The 19,365-nt window shown below is 47.0% G+C and overlaps 1 protein-coding gene and 3 long non-coding RNA genes across 4 annotated transcripts in view; 2 read left to right on the top strand and 2 right to left on the bottom strand.

The window, feature by feature from the left end:
• The window catches only part of LOC307205138, a 183,649-nt gene that overhangs the window by 139,736 nt on the left and 24,548 nt on the right, over nt 1–19,365 (bottom strand). The gene's annotated exons all lie outside the window — the stretch shown is intronic.
• The window catches only part of LOC307205108, a 64,726-nt gene that overhangs the window by 39,868 nt on the left and 5,493 nt on the right, over nt 1–19,365 (top strand). The window lies entirely within an intron of this gene.
• On the bottom strand, nt 4,191–8,763 carry LOC307205093. The gene is made up of 2 exons (XR_013833859.1): nt 8,667–8,763; nt 4,191–4,502 (listed from the first exon to the last, which is right to left on the bottom strand). It is a non-coding gene; the product is annotated as an uncharacterized lncRNA (long non-coding RNA).
• Nucleotides 9,042–18,621, top strand: RNF215 (ring finger protein 215). Its single transcript, XM_079956960.1, has 10 exons — nt 9,042–9,410; nt 10,813–10,941; nt 12,721–12,792; nt 12,918–13,003; nt 13,562–13,616; nt 13,845–13,949; nt 15,286–15,402; nt 15,492–15,629; nt 16,793–16,895; nt 18,018–18,621. The coding sequence occupies exons 1-10, from the start codon at nt 9,057–9,059 to the stop codon at nt 18,038–18,040; spliced, it is 1,182 nt and encodes a 393-aa protein (XP_079813086.1). The 5' UTR covers nt 9,042–9,056; the 3' UTR covers nt 18,041–18,621.

The raw sequence follows: 19,365 nt of genomic DNA, 5'->3' as shown, positions 1-19,365 counted from the left end.
GGTGAGTGGGGCTGAGAGACGTCAAAGAAGTGTGACTGGCCCAAGGTCACCCAGCAGCTGCATGTGGAGGAGCGGAGACGCGAACCCGGTTCCCTAGATTACGAGACTACCGCTCTTAACCACTACACCACATCAGTGGGGCCATCTGGAGTTTTGGAGGGTGGTTGTCAGCAATATGCCCATGACACACAACTCTACTTCTCCTTTACATCTGCAGGTGTGGTTGAGGATGTGCTGGACTGATGTCTTGCCTGGGTAATGCACCGGATGAGAGCCAACATACTGAAGCTCAATCCAGATGAGACAGAGACACTGTTAGTGGGTGGCTCCCTAGAACAGATGGATGGGAGGTTGCCTGCTCTTGATGGGGCTACACTCCCTTTGATGGAGCAGGTACATAACTTTGGGGTGCTTCTGAATCCTTTGCTGTCACTCAAGGCTCAGGTGGCCTTGGTGGCATGGAATGCCTTCCATCAACTGAGCTGGTGGCACAGCTCAGCCCCTACCCACACAGGGATAGCCTAACTTCTGTTGTCTAGGCTCTGGTAACCTCAAGGTTAGATTACTGCAATGGATTATACATCGGGCTGCCTCTGAAGTCAGTTCGGAAACTTCAGCTGGATTTGGTGGCCAGGTTGCCGACTGGGGAAGATGGTTTGGGAATATTACACCAATTCTGGCCTGACTTACACTGACTGGCTGCCAGTTAGTTTCCGGACCCAATTCAAGGTGCTGGTTTTGACCTATAAAATCCTTAAACGGCTCAGGACCGCAAAACCTCAAGGTCCACCTCTTTCCATATGAACCATCCAGGACCCAGCAATCATTATCTGAGGCCCTTCTTCATGTGCCTCCTCTATGATACACTGACAACACGAGAATGGGCCTTTTCTGCAGTGCCTTCCCATCTGTGGTCTACTCTCCCCAAGGAGGCTCACCTGGCGCCTTCATTACATATATTTTAGGTGCCAGGCAAAAATGTTTCTCTTTAACCAGGCCTTTGGCTGATTAAACATTCCATGGCCTTTTTAATGTGTTTGTGGGAGGGGAGGGGGTTATTGGTTTGTTTTTATTATGTATTTTTTGTTCTCGTTTTGTATTTTTATGTTGGGCACCGCCCTGTGATCTTCAATAATAATGATGATGATTGAAATATACTCGGAGTCGAGAGTGGATTTCATGCTCTTTATTCAGCTCATAGTAGTGAGGAATGGAAATTCCCCCGAAATGTTTGCTTTATATACATTATTTACATAATAGGCCCCACGTGATTGGCTAATTCTGGGATTCTCCTGTAGGCCAATCAGGTTGCATATTCACTTCCATCTGGAGTTGGATTGGGTGGCTCCTGTGGACCAATCAGACTGCTGCATTCTGAATCCTATTGTTCTAGGACCAATCAGACTGCTGCATTTTGGATCCTATTCAACTTAATACATAACAATGATGATGATAGTTTTGGCCAACTCAGAGCAACTGGTGGAGACAATTTTGCAGGCAGACCAAGATCCAAAGGGCCGGAGACAGTCACTGTCAGCACGGTCAAAGGCCATGGTGCAAAGATGGTCAGGTTACAGAGGAGACAAGGTGTGGGGAACCTCTGGTCTTCTGGATGTTGCTCAGCTAATACTCCCATCATCACCCCTGGCCAGTTCTGACATCAGTTGAGCTCAGATCAAAGAGATGGCTCCGATGTTAGGGCTTTGTAGTTGAGGGTGGTCTTGCCTCCTACTTTGCATAGGCTAGTCCTCTGTTTGAAACATTGTTCAGTCTGTGTCTAGTGCAAAGATTTAATGCCCCCAGTAACACCTTCACATTTGTTTGGTCATCCGTTGTGGTTTGTCTTCATTCCCCACCCTTACAAAATCTATACATCACCTGATTGTAAGAAAACTTTTCAGTGGTTGACACCTGGACCAAGCCCATCCACCGCTCACCCGGTCAAACTCCTTCCTACCACGGTGAGGTTTAATGAATAGTAAGCCCGCAACTTATGGGATGCGCGTGGCGCTGTGGGTTAAACCACAGAGTCTAGGACTTGCTGATCAGAAGGACGGCGGTTTGAATCCCTGCGACGGGGTGAGCTCCCGTTGCTCGGTCCCAGCTCCTGCCAACCTAGCAGTTCAAAAGCACATCAAAGTGCAAGTAGATAAATAGGTACCGCTCCAGCGGGAAGGTAAACGGCGTTTCCGTGCGCTGCTCTGGTTCGCCAGAAGCGGCTTAGTCATGCTGGCCACATGACCCAGAAGCTGTATGCCGGCTCCCTCAGCCAATAAAGCGAGATGAGCGCCGCAACCCCAGAGTTGTCTGCGACTGGACCTAATGGTCAGGGGTCCCTTTACCTTAAGCCCGCAGCTTAACACTCACGTTTCTTAGGTGATCACAACCTTACACAGGCAATCGAAAAATAAATAAATAAATTGGAGAAACGTGGGGGTAATCAAAAGATGTGGTAGCAGAAATGTCAAAAGGAGGTGGAAGAGTGGGAACCCACAGTTGGAATTTCCATCAACCATTGCATTCATCCTGGGAGAATATTTGGGTCTCATCAGAGAGTTGAAGAGTGCCTCAGGGCCTAGAGAGACCATGGAGGTGGTCTGAGAGCGACAGTGAGTGCTGGTTATTTTTACATCGGGTTTTGAATGGGTTGTTTAAGGGGCTTTCCTAGCTTTATGCATTTTTGCGTTTGTGCACAGTTCCCGGAAGCCAAAACTTCGTGTAAGTTGCGGGCTTACTGCGTTTCTATTTAAATGGATAACACTGGTTTCTAAATTTGCATCTGTGCAAAATTTCATTTTTCCACATCTGTGATCATGTTTTGCAGCAGCGAGTATCCTGTTTCTGCAGGATACCAACCTCAGTAGAAGGTGCCATTTTTCAGGAGATCAAATGTCTAAGCCAGGACGGTAGGCGGAGGAGCAGCTTAAGAAAATGAGGTGCCTCCTTCTGAAAGTATGGGAGTTGGCCCCCAAATCTTAAGACTAAGGGAGATTCAAATGGGTGTTGGCCTCATTAGGCAAAACTGAGAATGACCCAAAAGCTTTTGGTGTTTCAACAGGGCTTTCCTTCCCAAGAAACCAAACTAATCGGTAGAGCTACACTTTGTGGGTGTCACTAAGCAGACAACTGACTCCGCAGGATCTATAGGGGCGTGGATTCTGCCCAGCAATAATGCAGCATGTGGAACACAACACGCAACTCTGCTAAGTTGTTATAGCTTCATCCAGCACTGCACGCCCAAGATCAGGCTCGGATTTAATTCCCTTCCAATCCCTTACAAATCCCTCACATGACCCATCTACTACCTGACACATTTATCCCTTCCTGAGATCGAATGGGAAGGTGGAATTGTCAAAAAGGCCCCAATAGGACATGGGAAACCATTCTTGGAACCCTCTCCCCAGAAAAACTCGCCGGGCACCAACACTGTCCATTTTTAGGTACCAAGCAAAAACATGCCGGTTTACCCAGCAATCTGGATATTAATTTAATCATAACTCTGTGTGAGTGTGGACTGGTCCACCTTTTAGTGGAGTCAGTCTTTTTTATTTTTGTTAATGGATTGATACTTTTATATTCTTACGTTTTATTCTGTGTTAGGGTTTTAAAATGTTTGAGAAGTTTTCTGTTTTAATGATCTGTAAGTCACTTTGAGGCATTTTGCAAATGATGAACAAGTATAAATAATAAGTGACGATAATTGAATCTAAAACAATTATTCAGCTTGATGGACAATTTTCAGCTCCAAGCCATGGCGGTGCATTAAGAAGTTTCTTCTGAAATTCACTGCAATTTCTTAAGATCCATGTACATAATACATAATAAAGGGTAAAGGTACCCCTGACCATTAGGTCCAGTTGCGGACAACTCTGGGGTTGCAGCGCTCATCTCGTTTTATTGGCCGAGGGAGCCGGTGTACAGCTTCCGGGTCATGTGGCCAGCATGACTAAGCTGCTTCTGGCGAACCAGAGCAGGGCACGGAAATGCTGTTTACCTTCCTGCCGGAGTGGTACCTATTTATCTACTTGCACTTTGACGTGCTTTCAAACTGCTAGGTTGGCAGGAGCAGGGACTGAGCAACAGGAGCTCACCCCGTCGTGGGGATTCGAACTGCCGACCTTCTGATTGGCAAGCCCTAGGCTCTGTGGTTCAGACCACAGCACCACCTGCGTCCCGTAATACATAATACCTTTAACCAAACCCAAATGTTTTATTTATTGATAAAATATTTATATACTGCCATTCATTTTGAAAAATACCAGAGTGGTTTGCAACAATAGTTCATAAAAGCCATACAATAAACCATATTCAAAAGTTTGAAACATAAACCAGCTAATTACTGCAGAAAGATTTACCCTTAATTGCTTGCAGAAGCATGGCAGCAGGTGTTTAAAAGTCAAATCAGAAGACACCTGCTGAATCTCTATTGACAGAAGATTCTACAGGCCTGGGACAATGACACTAAATGATGTTTTTGCTGTTGTCAGATAGGCCTCACCAATCTGGGGAATAATAATAATAATAATAATAATAATAATAATAATAATAATAATTACTTATACCCCGCCCATCTGGCTGGGTTTCCCCAGCCACTCTGGGTGGTTCCAACAGTTGATTAAAAATACATTAAAACATCAGTCATTAAAAAACTTCCTTAAACAGGGCTGCCTTCAGATGTCTTCTAAACGTCATAAAGTTGTTTATTCCTTTGACATCTGATGGTTGTTCCACAGGGCAGGCGCCACCACCAAGAAGGCCACCACCTGGTTCCCTGTAACTTTGCTTCTCACAGTGAGGGAACCGCCAAATGGCCCTTAGCACTGGACCTCAGTGTCATTGATGGGAATGGTCAATGATGCTTCTCCAGATGATCTCAGTGATGGAGCTGGGATATAATGTTATATATTCCATAAGAGATCCATAGTAGGGAGCCCCATCCTGTTAAGAATCATATGTTTCTATGTTAGTGGTTACCAACTTTTTGGGCCCATGGGCCCATTTGCAAACTGAAGAAAATGTTGGGGGCACAGCACACACACAGCAACCAAGCAGTGGTACAATAGCATGCTTCTCTGAAGCCTTATTTCAGTAGGAGAACGGCTATGTGGTCATATGGACACCATGTTGGTGAGCCCTGGTATTTATCCTTCTTGATTCAGGGTAGTCCAACCTAGCTAGACTCTCTCCAACTCTCTCATTCAGAGCGTTTTAGATGATATATCGATACAGTTGGATTAATACAGTAGGGAGATTGTGTCAATTGGAACAATTGATTGATTGCTTTTGGTGGAATGGAAATATATGGGAGAAAGGGGAGGCATTTAATATATATCACTGAGCTTCTGAGGCAAATTTTGAGAACAACAAAATATGGAAAGATCATCAGCATCTGCTGGTGTCTATCTGTCCCAAAGCTGGGGAAATATACATCACCAATAAAAATAAACCTAGAGAGTCCTACTCACTCAAAATAAAGTTTGACTGTAGCCCATGGGGTTTCCCCGCTATCCAGTTTGTTGAGCTACGATGCAATCCCCTATTGCTTTTAAGCTATGAGATTTTTAAAAAAATGTTTTTTACCCTAATGAAAGGTCCCAGATCTGTTTCTAAAGCAAATAAAAGTAATACAAATTAAAAAAACAACAATCACAATTAAAATCAGAGCCAGGTAACACAAAATCAAGCAATGGGCCAGTTAAAACCCCATATACCCCCAATTCTTTAGGGATAAGTCTCATTGAGGCTTACTTCTGAGTAGACAACAGGATTGTGCTGTTTGGTTTTTTTTCATATCAAACCTTCTATTTATTTATTTATTTATTTATTTATTTATTTGCATTTTTAATACAGAGACAGAAAAGAAAAACAAACACATCCCCCACCCCCTTCCTCCCCCACCAGTTGTACAACTTTCATTTTTTAAAAAAGAATAATATTTATTACTTTTTTAAAAAGGAAAAAGAGACAAAGAGGAAAAAAAAGAACAAGAACAAGAAAAAATAAAACAATACAATACAATACAATATGTAAACCATACAAAACACGACCTTAACACATTATCTAACACAATGAACAAAACAAAACAAAACAAAAACAATTTAAAAACATACATCATACCTTTTCCATATTCTAACTTTCATTCCCTTATATCATCGACCTCCTCTCACCTCCCTCTTTGTATTCCACTTCCATTAATTGTTTCAGCAATTCCTTTCCATCTTTCTCCATTTTCTATCATATAAATGTCTTAACATATTTTTAATCTTATTTCCATTAAAATTAGTATACTTATTTAAGCTTAACTCCTTATAGCATTTCTACTAAGGCCATAAAAATTCATTCCAACATTTTCCTGTCACTCATTAATTTTACAATATTTCTATATATAGACTTTAAATCTTCCAATCTTCTTCCACCATCTCCTCTCCCCGGTCTCGGGCTCTACCAGACACTTCCGTCCACTCCATACAGTCCATCAACCTGGAGATCTTATGTCCAAGGCTCTTAACTCTTTTCCACGTCCCTTCTGCAGTTCTTCTTCATATTCTTTGATGCTAAAGAGCAGATCTCGAGGAAACTCCAATCCAACGACACCTCCACTCCCTCTCAACAGGTCAGCCAAATTTCCACAATTAAAGCTAGGATCCATAAAGTATTTCAGGGTGTATTTCAAAATTCCTCCAACTCCAAAGGCCCCCCAAGCTCCTCCTGACCCAAGTCCATATTCCAAAAGTCAGTTAATCCCTGCATAGAGGGATCTTTCCAACTTTCCTTTTCCAGTCCAGGCCGGGCTCCAATCTTCAGAGTCTGACTTTTTCTAGTTTCAATCATAAAGGGCCTCAACTTATAGTCTTCAATTTGCCTCTGTAAGACTAAGGCTCCCCCTTGTATTGCTTTAGGTTTGACAACAGCAACTTTCTCCTTCTCCTTTTCAACAATCTGTCCTGTTAAAATAGATTCCTGTGCCAAATCCTGAATAATTTCTGTATTGGTGCTCACTTTTGGTCCCAAAATGTCAGTTTTAGTAGTCATAACATCCATTTTTTTATGAAGCTGTTCCAACAGATGGCTTATCTTAGAAAATGTAGTCCATAAGGCTTCTCCTGTCGACATTCTTGAATATCCAAGGTCAATCTCTAGTTCTCACAGTTCTTATCAAGCAGCTGGAGATTTCCCAGCTCCACTCTTGTAACAGTTTCAAAAGTTCCCTCTAGAGGGGAACAGTCTCCACTTGTATCAATCCTTTCAAAGAAAGTTCAAAAAGTAAAGTTGGTTTCAATTTTCAGTTACTTTTCCTCCCTTTTAAACGCAGAAGCGGACAATGGAAACAATATATTTCTCTTATTCAACCGACTGTCAACATCTGTTCTCTTCGCTGTCAATGAACTCTCCCAAAACGTCAATCACTGTCAGTCCGTTCCCAGGTTCAGAGCAGTGGCAATTTAATTCTAATCACTCTCTCCTGCAGGATACACGGTCCAAAATTTCCCCCCTCTTCTCCTGCTTCCAAGGGGGGTCTAATAATTTCAATTGATGGAAGTTTAATCCTTTACATAAGGCTTTCCAAGACCTTAACTTGTAAACTCTTTGCTTCAGTCTATTTACAAAAGGGGAAGGCGGACTTCCTGTTTTGAACCTTCCCCGTTTGATGTCAAATTAAGGTATTTAAAGATCCAATTTTCCATACTACTCACGGGTTGTTGTTTAAAGTCCAATTGTCCACAGGAAAAAGTCAGTGCTCTCCGGCAGCAGCAATGCGGCTTCACTCTATGAAAGAAGCAGTCGATTCAAAGCACCGCGCCGCTCACCCCACATCGCTTCGGATCCCCAAAACAGGGTTTCCCCGCGAGTAGGGGAGGCGCAAAGTGTGCCAGCCGAATCCCAAGTTCACAGGCTTCTTCCGCCTGTGATTTCAGTGGGTCTCCGCCTTCGCCGTGGCGGTTCAGACCCTACTTTCCACGGAGCAAGTTCCTTCCGATCGGAGGAGCTCCGCCATTGCCGGAGGCGCTAACCCGGAAGTCCAGTTGTACAACTTTCATATCAATCTCGACATACAACTAAATACCTGGTGACTTCCCTTCCCCCGGTTCCTTTTATTTTTCTATTAAATGGCATATTCCAAATTCTTCATATTGAAGAAATATTCAAATTTCTTCATTGGTTACAAATCCCATTAATTTCTATTCTGCTGGATTTACTCAAGACCTGCTCGGTTATTCATCACTTGTTTATACTGGATCTGAAAATATTCAGCAAGCATTTCCCAGTCTGCCTTTATATTCTTTATCATCCTTTCATCTCTTTTTCTCTCTCTCGCTAATTTTTATTTAATTTTTTTTTTTTACAATTTCAAATATTCATTTGACATCCTTAAGATCTCCATCCTTCTCTTTCCACGGTTCATTTTACACATCATATAAATCCCTGCATACTTTACAAAAGCTATACCATTCAGTCTTCCATTATTGCACCCATCAAAACTTGTTTACACTGCTGAAATGATCTGAATGCTGCCAGCCTTTTCAGCTGTGATCTCTTTTTGTGCGTGCTTGTTTTATAGTTAGGCAGCTCCCAGCACTTCACCTGACAGCAAGCAAGTCGCCTAAGGAAAAGGATTGCTGCCGCTGCTGCGACCAGGTCGCGCGCACGATCCTTTCTCCACCGACCTCGACGGGGCTTACTTCCGAGTAAGGCACCGCCAAGATCTGCCCCATTTTCAGGCTACCCATCCTACTCAAAGCCAACTTGGGAGTGGAGGGGGGGGGGGAGTCTTGCGCACCGTTTTGCGCTGCCCGTCCCGCGCGCCCTCTTTGCCTGAGAACACAAGCCCGGCTGAGCTCTACACCGGGCTTACTCCCGAGTAGACCTTTCCTTTGGCTGCCGGAAGTTTCTGCAACCCGTCTGGGCTCCCGGGCAGACTTTGCTCGCCGTGCCCGGCCTGGGCTCCCCTTCCCGGGGCCTTTGCTTCCGCAAGGGAGGCGGATTCCTCCTCCTCTTCCTCCTCCGCTCCAGGGCGAAGAAGGGCAGGGGAGGCGGGCCTGCTGCTCGACGACGCGATGATGGCGGCGGCCGCAGCGGCGGCGGCGGCTTCGGGCTCGGCCGGCCGGGCACCGGTGCTGCTCTCGTGCCTGCTGAGCCACCTGGGCGGCCTCCTGGTGGCGGCGGCGGCGGGGCAGGCGCAGGTGGAGGTGCTGCTCTTGCCTCCTCCTCCTTCTCCGCCGGCGCCCGAAGAGCAGCCGGCGCAGGCCCAGGGTAGCGGCGGCGGCGGCAGCAGCAGCTACACTCTGCAGGGCGCGCTGCTGGGCAGGCCCGGCCTGGAGCCGGAGCCGGAGCGCGGGGAGAAGCGGCCTCAGGAAGAGGGCGAGGAGGAGGCGGCGGAGGAGGAAGCCATCCGGGGCAGCCTCGTCCTGGTGAGCGGCCGCCCCCCCCCACGACCCTCCCCATCTCGCAGTGGGGCGACCCACTCCCCCCCCGTCGCCCTTCTCAATGAACCCCCTTCCCCTCCCCAGATCTGTTTGGGGATCCCCCTCTTCCCCGTTAAAGATCCACCCTCAGGGCGCCTGCCAACCTCTCCACTCCCCATAAAGAATAGGAATAAGAATAATAACAGCAACAAAACACCATCCCCTCCCACCCCCCCTCAGTAAAATGGCTGGGTAAGAACCTGCTGCTCTCTGCAAATAATTATAATTATAACCATTGTCTCTCTCTCTCTCTCTCTCTTCCCCCCACTGCCCCACAACAAAAGGGTTAGGTAGAAACAGGCTCTCTGTAAATAATAATAATACAGTAATAAAAACAATAACAGTAACAAATACCATTCTCTTTTGCTTTCCCATGGCTGGGTAGGAACCTGCACCCTGCAGATATTAGTAGCAGTAGTAATAATAATAATAGTAGTAGTAGTAATAACAACCATTGTCTCTTCTCCCACCCCCCAACAAAAGGACTAGGTAGAAACAGGCTCCCTGTTAACAACAACAACAGCAGCAGCAGCAGCAAATACCCTTTTCGACCCCCCCCCCCATAAAATGGGTAGGAACCTGCTCAACAGGAACAAAAACAACTGCCTCTTCCCCCCCACCTCCAACTAAAGGGCTAGGTAGGAACCAGCTCCTGTTAAATAATAGTAATAATGATAATAGCAGCAACAAATACTGTCCCGTCCCCCCAACAGACCCCATGATTAGGTAGGAATCTGCTCCATGTAAATAGTAATAATAGTAATATAAGAATAATGACAGCAACTCACCCTTCAGTATCAGGACCCCTGGGGCAGGCTACCCTAATTTAAAATCCAATATTGAAAACAGCTAAAACAAGCCACAGGAATAGGGTGGGCCGTAAAGCTCCCATCTCAGGTGTCAAAGGTCAGGGTGGACCCCTCTTTGCCTTCCACTCGCTCAGTTGAGTGGTGATGGTGATCCTCCAATTTCTGCTGGAACCCCCTTAGAGGTTGTCCTCTGCAACTTGTCAGTCAAATGGCACCCCCTTCCCTGCAGATAGGCCCTCTGGAGTCTGGACTCCCTGTCAGTAAGAGGGATTTCTCCTGCCCCAGGTGAACCCTCTATCCCCCCCCCCAGTTAAGTGATAACCCTCCAATATCTACTGTGGACCCCCTGGTCCCTCCCACCAAAAACCAAACAGCTGCTGCCTCTCTGGGGATTCCCCTTCCCCATCAATTAAGTGAAGACCCTCTAAGCTGCAGAGAGAGTGGCCAGTCATATCCCTTCCTCTTGGGAGTGTTGGCAAGCTGGTCATGACCACGGGTGGCTACAGACCCTAACTTTGAGTGCTCACCTCTTTCTCTAGGTGGGGGACACCGACCCCGAGCTGAAGGATGATGACAGTTGGATTGGCGTCGTCCCAGTGGGCGAGGAGCAGGCGGATCTCCCACGAGGCAGCAAGGAAGAGTCCTTTACCACTGCTGTGGTCAACAAGGTTAGTCTCCTATTTCCCCCCCTGTTGCTGTGACCCAACCTCCTCCTTTTGGGGTAGGTTCCTAGGATGCTGCATATATGGAATCAGATGACCATTGGTCAATCCAGCTCATTATGGTTCACACTGACAGGCTGTAGCCCTCCTGGATTTCAAATGGGAGACTTTCCCAGCACTATTTAGAAATGCTGGGGATTGAACCTGGGACCTTCTGCATGCCATTTTAGCTTGGTTTAGAGCAGGCATAGCCAAACTTGGCCCTCCAGCTGTTTTGGGACTACAACTCCCATCATCCCTAGCTAACAGGACCAGTGGTCAGGGATCATGGGAACTGTAGTCCCAAAACAGCTGGAGGAGGACCAGGTTTCACCATGCCTGGTTTAGAGCATGGTTTCCCAAACTTGGGTCTTCCAGCTGTTTTGGGACTACAATTCCCATCGTCCCTGACCACAGATCCTGCTAGCTAGGGATGATGGGAGTTGTAGTCCCATCTTGGAAAATTCAGTACAGGTGAAAGAGAGCAAGTGCTTTTTCACGTATCGCATAGTAAAGAGGGTTCGACAAATTCATGGAGGAGAAAGCTATCGGTGGCTACCAACCGTGATAGGCATGCTACAGTTGGAATACCATTTTCTGGAAACCATAGGAGGGGACAATTCTCTTGTGCTCAGGTCTTGTTTGCGGGCTTCTCAAAGAGGCATCTGGTTGGCCACTGTGGGAATAGGATGCAGGTCTAGATGGGCCATTGGCTTTATCCAACAGGCTCTTACATTTTTACATTCTTATTTGAGTGAGGGAAAGTTGCTGTTTCTCAAGACAGGGTCAGCGTTGAACATTTAACAATATGGCGACCCTGTCAGTAGTGAGGTGTTATGTAACACATTCCTCTGATGTGTCCCCCAGAATTGAGTTTTTCTCAGATTGCTGGAGTTTTAAACGTTCTTGTGTTTTGAGATACATTTTCTCATGCGTTGCAAAGGCAGCAAGAGACTATCAGTATAAGGCATGGGTGAGGAACCTCAGGCCTGGGGGCCAAATGTGGCCCTCTGGGTCTCTCCGACTGGCCCTTGGAACTTCACAAGGCCACACCTCTCACTGGCCCCATGTCACACACCCCAGAAATGCTTTTGCCAAGCTGGAAATTGTCCTTGAGCGCTGATCACGATTCTTGCTTGCCTGGGTTGAGTATAGTACTGTATTGGCCTGAATATAAGCCACACCCGAATATAAGCCGCACTGTTAAAATTCAAGGGTGGGGGGAAGGAAAGAAAAGAAAAGAAAAGACAATACCCGAATCTAAGCCACTCCCTTAAAATTCCGCAGGCACTCACACCCATTCTGTTATACTATGTGTCTGTTTCAGCAGTGATATCATAAAAAAGCCAGTTTTTGTAAGGTCATGAATTTTAGTCGCACTTTTAACTTTTCATGGTCAGAATTTGGGGGAAAAAAGTGTGGCTGATATTCAGGCCAATACAATGGTACCTCTAGATATGAATGGTATCCGTTCCGGAGCCCTGTTTGCATCTAGAAGCAAACTTAACTAGTGACAGCATGTCTGCGCACGCATGCGTTGCTTTTCGCTGCTTCTGCGCATGACATCATTTTGAGTGTCTGCGCATGCGCAAGCGGCGAAACCCGGAAGTAATGCGCTCTGTTACTTCTGGGTTGCCGCGGAGCACAACTCAAACGTGCTCAACCCGAAGCACATTCAACCCGAGATATGACGGTATGGTATATAAAAACTAGCCTACTGTATTTCTGCGGTTTCTCCCTCTGCAGATGAAGCGTGCCCTTGTCTTAGGGGCCTCAGCTTTGCTCATCCTTGCACTGAATCAGAACGCCATCCGTGAGGTGAGCAGCACCCCTTCCCTCCCCTTTGTCCTTCTGGCTGAAGGGTGGACCTCAGTTGGCCTGAAGGAGCCACCAGCCCTACCAGCGGCCCCTTTAACCTCTTGCTTTCCTCTTCCCCTCTGCAGCTGGATGTCTCCCAGGTCCTCTCCAAGCCTGTGATTGTTGTCCAGACTTCAGAAAACGTTACCAAGCTCCTCGGAGCATTGCTACGGTGAGACTGGTTGGGTTTTGGGGAGGGCAGGAGATCCTACATGAGGTTCCCATTGCTGGCTCGGGCAGGCAGGTCAACGTTGGCTTGTTTTCCTTTCTTGAAGGATTGCTGATGAGAGCAATTTAAAAGCAATGGAGAATGTTGCTAAATTAAGAGATGAAGCAGGAAATGACATCAATAGGCGCCATTATCCCTTCTCCCATCCATCCAATCACAGCAGCAGAGAAAGCAGAAGCCAGCTTCCTAGAAAGCACCTGTCTTGGCCTGGCATTGCAAAATGATTAGGGATGGAGCCAGGCCGGCATCTTTGGGGAAAGGCAACCCCATCACCCCCACTGTGCTCTCTAACAGAGAGAAGCTCTTTGCACCTTTCCTCTGTTCTGAACAGAAGGAAGGGGTTGGTGTCTCTTACGCATTGAGGATTTTCCAGGGTATTTGTACGGAGACCTTTTGTGGGCACCCTTTGAGGTCCTGGCAGACATCCTGGTGCCTGCAGGGGCTGCATTGGCGACCCCTGATCTGACAATTCTTAATTTTCTTCTTAATTTTTGCCTGCAGAGGTCTTCGGGCAACAGCAAAGATAACATACCAAGCGGTGCTACTGGAAAACGTGGTATGTAATCCTCAAGGGAAATGGGAGCTTATCTTCCAGTTGGCACAGTATATATTTAAACCCCCAATTCCCTCAATGTTCAGCAGGGGAACAAGATGTGTGGGCTGGTCATCCAATGGGTTAAATATTTGTGATCTAGCCTCTTGCCTGTTGGGTGCCTCCCCTTTGTCTGCTTCCATGATTGGACTTCAGCCTGAAAACTTTCTCTGTGTGTTTTTTCTTTACAAGGGAGTGACCTTGACTTTGTGGTCAACCTGTGGCCTGTCCCGGGGCGGTCTCTATGGAGAGTGGCAAGGAGTCATCTGCACAGGAGAGAACAGCTCGAGAGTCCAGGTTGGTACCCCTTCCTGGATCGAAGGAAGCAGGCATTCTGCTTAAAACCATATTGATCCCTGCGCCATAGACAAATTGGGCCAACTGCTCTGTGAAGGGCGTCCCTGCCCAGGAAATGAAAGCAGCAGTTGTCTACTATAATTAAGATTAATTTGTTATACGCCAGTGGCAAAAGTACTGCACAAAATGATGTGCAGGAATTTCATTTTGTGACACAGAGATGGGGTAGGGCTGTATGTGTGTCTTTAAAAAGTACTTGCATTCAGCTCGGACTCTCCTGGGAAAAATGGTTTCCAAGAGGATAGTGAGAGCAAATCTTGTATTCCATTAGTGACTTCCCACCCCAACTCATATAGGAAACATATAAGATCTGTTCTTGCATCAGCTGTTGCATGCGTTCCTCTCTCTTTTTTAAACTGGTGCTTTGCAAACATGGACCAAGTGCATTTTCGGGGTTTTTTCCTTGCTAAAAGCAAAAATTGTAAAAATGAGATGCTATTAAATCTTGCTAAAATCAATCAATCAATCAATGGAGGAGCAAGCTGTTATAGGTGGTTGGCAGCACACACACAGACTGTCCATTCAAGTTAAAATAATACTAGCTCATTTAACATCTCATAGGCTTTGCAGATGCTCACCATTGATGTTACTCTGATATGAGACCAGTTTCAGTATTGTGGCTCTCCTCAAAAGATCTCTAGGAACGCTATAGTTTAGCAGAAGGGCTAAAATTCTAGATTAAAGATCTCCCTTAACAGGACAAGTTCTGGGGTATGTTGACTGGGAAACTTTCAAATCTGTATTGTCTGCATTTCAACATGCTGTGCGTTTGCATAAATCGCAGCCATTTTACAGAGCTTGGGAGTCCCATCAGCACCTCACTTGGCTGTCTTCCAGGGAACTGCTGTATCTGAACAGTATTCCAGTAACTGGAAGCGCATTGCACGGCTATTCTTTTTAACTATCAATAGGTGGAGTTTTTCTTGCTATGCTGTTAAGAAATGCCCTCATATTTAGTGGTGGTTCTGGTGCCCCCCCCCTTAAAATGAAAATGATGCGCCCCTCTGCAACATCGCTATAAGAATGTAAGAAGATCCTCCTGGAATCAGGCCAATGGTCCAACTTAATCCAGCCTCCTGTCCTCACTTTTGTCAACCAGATGCCCATGGAAAACATCTTGAGCTGTATAAATTGCATTGGTAGACCTGGTGCCGGGGTCAGTCCACCAACCCTTGTAATAAACAACAGTCAGCTACTTCCTTTCTCTCCTGACCTAGAACCGTAGTACGTGATGGGGCCATACTTCTTATGCAGTGTGTGTGTGTCCTCCTTGCAGAAGTATCTCCAACAGCTGTGGAACGCCATCTTGCTCATTGCCTTGATCCTGTGCACAGGCGTGATCATGCAGGCACAGCGACAGTCTCGGCACAGCCGGCTTGACCAGGACTCCGAGGTGAGCTTGCTGTCTGCCCTGCTCACCCCTGGCAGAAAGCTCCCATCTGGGTTTCAGGCTGAGGCTCACCCTGGCCTTTCCTCCTGCAGCTTGATCTCAAGCAGCACATTGTGCAGAGACTCTCGGCGCTGAAGACTCGGCGCTACCACCCTGGGAAGCTGCCCCGGAGCTGGGCTCACGAGATCGACAGCTGCGCCATCTGCTTGGACCGGTTCCACAAGAACCAGGTAGCGCTTGCCGAAAGGCTGGCGCATCTCAGTGCCTCGCAGGATGCAGCAGGGTTTCTGTGGGAGGGATTCTGCATCCTCTGTGTTTTCAAAGTCTGTATCTAGAAGCCATGAGTGGAGTTGGAAGCCTATGGTGTATCTAGTCAGACGCGGTGGATGCGCAGCCACAGCCCTGCATGCGCAAACTCTCACACATCACCACCTCCCAACTTGTGTGTCTTAATATTGCGGCTGCAACCCTTCATAGACTTCACCGCCACGTAGATTAATAGATTAAAAGGTTATTTTAGCCACTAAAAATGAACACAAGAACATTGGAAGGGTCCTGCTGGATCAAGCCAAATAACAGTCTGATCCCAGATTCTTTTCTCACATACGTCAACCAGATGTCTGTGGCAAGGCTGCAAGCAGGACCTGAGCACAACAGCAGAAGATAGCCATCGTGGCTAGTAGCCTTTGATAGACAAATCCTCCATGAAATTGTCTAAACCTCTTTTAAGGCCATCCAGCTTGATGGCCATCGCTCCCTCTTGCAGGAGCGAGTTCCATAGTTCAGCTATGCGCTGTGTGAAGAAAGAAGTGGTCTGTCCTCAGTCAGGTACCCAAGATACCTGAGTTTTCAGGGATGCATTTATAAAACCTTCAGGCCGCAAGCCCTCCGCAGTGGTGCTTGCTAGAACTCAGTGCCTGCTTAATGTAACAGCAAAAGGAGGGTGCTGCCCGATAAAGGCTCTTCCACTCCTCTCTAGCCATGAGCAAATTTGAAAGAGACATAAGACAGGGAACAGATCAGACTATAGGTCCGTTTTGTCCACGTCTTTGACAGAACGCATTAAGTTGTCAAAGGCTATCTGACCACTTAAATCGGGTTTGCTGGGAAGTGAATCCAGACCTTCTGCATTCAAAGTATGTGCTCTCTTACTGAGTCAACAAGCCCACACAATTGACTAACTTAAGATTTCTTTAATCGGGTAATGGGCCCTGCTTAATGTGCATTACATTGCAGTTTCCCCATATGGTGATCTTTCCCTTTTTCCAAGTGGGAGCCAGTGTTTTTTGGGGGGGTGAGACTCTTTCCTTCTTCCCTGCCCCGCAGCCTCTATGGGTTGAGCTCTTCAAAGTGGGACATGCAGCTCTTGAAACTGTCTCAATCTGCCCAACAGTGTCTCCGGGTGCTGCCATGCCTGCATGAGTTTCACCGGGACTGTGTGGATCCGTGGCTCCTCTTGCAGCAGACCTGCCCCCTCTGCAAACACAATATTTTAGGTAAGCCCCCTTTCCCACCCACCACAGAACCAGCTGCCGCCCAGATCTTCCCACTTCTGCTTTTCACCAGCCACTTCTGCAGACGTGGGGCTGGGAAGGTTAAATAAACTTGGGAGCTGAAACACCATATATAGACCTAGCTGGCTGCCCTCTCCCTTTCCAGTGCCCCGCCTTGGCGCTGACGGACAGCAGAGAATTGCCCTGTCTTGAGTCTTGTCTGGAAGTCGCATCCTCTAATCCTGGCTGCATGGAGGCTGACATACTTGGCAGCAAGGGAAAGGCACTCTGCATATCCTCAGAGGCGGTCTTTATTATTGCTTTACAATCCCAGCATCACAACTTGGGTGGAGCCCCAAATGCCAACCCACAATTTGTATTTTCATTTCATGCTCTCCTGTGAGTTCACAATGGCCAGAGATTACTGCAGCTAGAAAAGCAACCTAGAATTGGCTTTGGTGATCTAGTTGCCGAGGTGGGAGCCCCACTCTGCCCTACCTACCAAGCCCAGAATTTCATCTTCCCATTCAGCCGCCGGAACAGGAGGATGGAAAGCCATAATGATGTTTGCTGTTACTTCCTCATTTCTTAAGTGCGTGTCCCTTAAAAGGGGGAAGTGGCCTCCTTTCTCAGGTGGAGGAAGCAAACGCACTGAGCCTTGGTATTGGTCGGTCGGTCTGTCTTTCTTTTCTTTAAAACAGCTTTCTCTCTGAAGGCTCAGGCCTTTTGCTCTTGGGTCTTTTTAAAAAGAACAGCAAGCAAGCGAGTTCTCCATTTGGGGAGTTTTGCTCTTTCTCAGAGGCATTCTTCTTCTATTTTGTTTTCCGCTGGCCATGCCAGCCGTTCATCCACTTACCCTCCTGGGATCCATGTTGCACATCCCCCTCTTACCTCCCCCAACCCTGTGGCCCTTAGAGCAAGGTTGGGGAACTTGCAGCCCTTGAGATGCTGGGACTCTTTACTCCCAGCCAGCATGACCCCAGTGGTCACGACACCCGACACCACAAGGACCACAGCTTCGCAATAGCGGCCGGAGCGCTGTCTCACCAACAGGCCTCATGGCCTGGGGGATCTCTGCCTTTCTAGTAAAATACCCCCTTCTCTTTTATTTCCTTCCCTGCCTAGGAAACTGCTGTCAAGACAGTTAGCACGACGACTGCCCGCCTTTACGGATCAATCTGCTTGTATTTCAAGGGAGAGAGCAATTTCCCCCAGAGAGTTTGGACGCCGTGGCAGCTGCTCAGGACATGGAGGAAATGACTCTCTTGGAACTTGGGGCTTCTTTGAGATGGGAAGCGTGTGTGTGTAAAAATAATAATGTGTTTGTTCTCTGGCCTTTTCTGTGCTGGGCTAAATCAATTGCACCATTGGTGGAGCATCTGTGCAGTATGAACCCGGGGAGGAGGGTGTATGTGTGTGCTGAGGTTTTTTTGAAACCCTGCTTGTACCTTGTTTTGCCACCTTGCAAGTCCCCCCCCCCTTCCCAGCTTGCACTGTTCCTGATGGGAGGAGGCTTTGCTTGCTTAGGGTTGGGGAGGGTGGGGAATTTGAAATGCTTGCTTTATTTATACTAACTTATTAGAGAGATGGGGCTGGGCGAGACTGCAGGGGGTTATGGAGGGGCCGCAGAGCCCTCTCCGGAGAGCGTTGCAGCACTCGAGGCGCTGCTGGGGTGTGTAAAGAGCCACCTGTACTAATAAAAAGAAGGAAAAAAATCTAAGCAACAAGACGCTTGACTCAGCAGCATTCCATTGCAATCCCGTCTTTTCCCTTGCCTAGAACATTCCCCTTGGCGATGGAAGGGCTACAGGTGGGGCAGCCTGACCCCCACTTGCCTTGCAGGGGCCTCTGGGAGGAGGAGACAGCAGGGATCCCTTGATGGGACAGAGGACAGTCCTGAGCACATCCCAGGGCTTCAAATAAGTTGAGATTCTGTTTGGGGTGGTGGTTGTTTTTTAAAAACACTTTTTAGAATATGATCCCCCTGCATGAACCCCCCAGGTTTAGTTGTCTCATACCAATTGATTGATGTCATAATTTTATTGCACATGGTATTATTTTAATTATGTCCACAACTGTAATTAATGGAAGCTACTTTGTTCTTGTGAAGCACGAGTTATAAGGTTCAGAAATACTGTAAAATAATTCTAGGAAGCCTCAATCAAGGGGGAGCTGGAGGCAGTCGATGCAGCTGGAAGGCAGAGGGGCTTAGGAGGCCTGTACTTGCAGCAAACAGGTTTAGAAACATGCTGTAAAAAACAACAACATTGAGATTCTCCAAATGTTGAACTCCGTTTACTCTGCTTTTTTGCTGTGTGTTCTTGTCTAGAATCCACACGTAGCCTTTAGCAGGAAAGAGTTCTTGGCCTTTTCCACCCAAGTTAAGACGAAGAGCATCTGGCTTTACCCCCCTAGGTCAGAAAAGGAGCTAAGAAAAATTGGACATCTGCGTTACAGTGATCTTCTTTTCTGC

The sequence above is a fragment of the Podarcis cretensis genome (genome assembly GCF_951804945.1).
Source record: "Podarcis cretensis genome assembly, chromosome: 16".
Taxonomy (NCBI): Eukaryota; Metazoa; Chordata; class Lepidosauria; order Squamata; family Lacertidae; genus Podarcis; species Podarcis cretensis.
This window is presented reverse-complemented; position numbering and strand designations above follow the sequence as displayed.

What these genes read in the sequence shown, in the direction of transcription:
- RNF215 (XM_079956960.1), top strand. Translation starts at nt 9,057, where the DNA reads ATGATGGCGGCGGCCGCAGCGGCGGCGGCGGCTTCGGGCTCGGCCGGC. An exon ending in CCACTGCTGTGGTCAACAAG is followed by an intron (nt 10,942 to 12,720) that starts GTTAGTCTCCTA and finishes CTCCCTCTGCAG; the next exon opens with ATGAAGCGTGCCCTTGTCTT. An exon ending in CGGTGCTACTGGAAAACGTG is followed by an intron (nt 13,617 to 13,844) that starts GTATGTAATCCT and finishes TTTCTTTACAAG; the next exon opens with GGAGTGACCTTGACTTTGTG.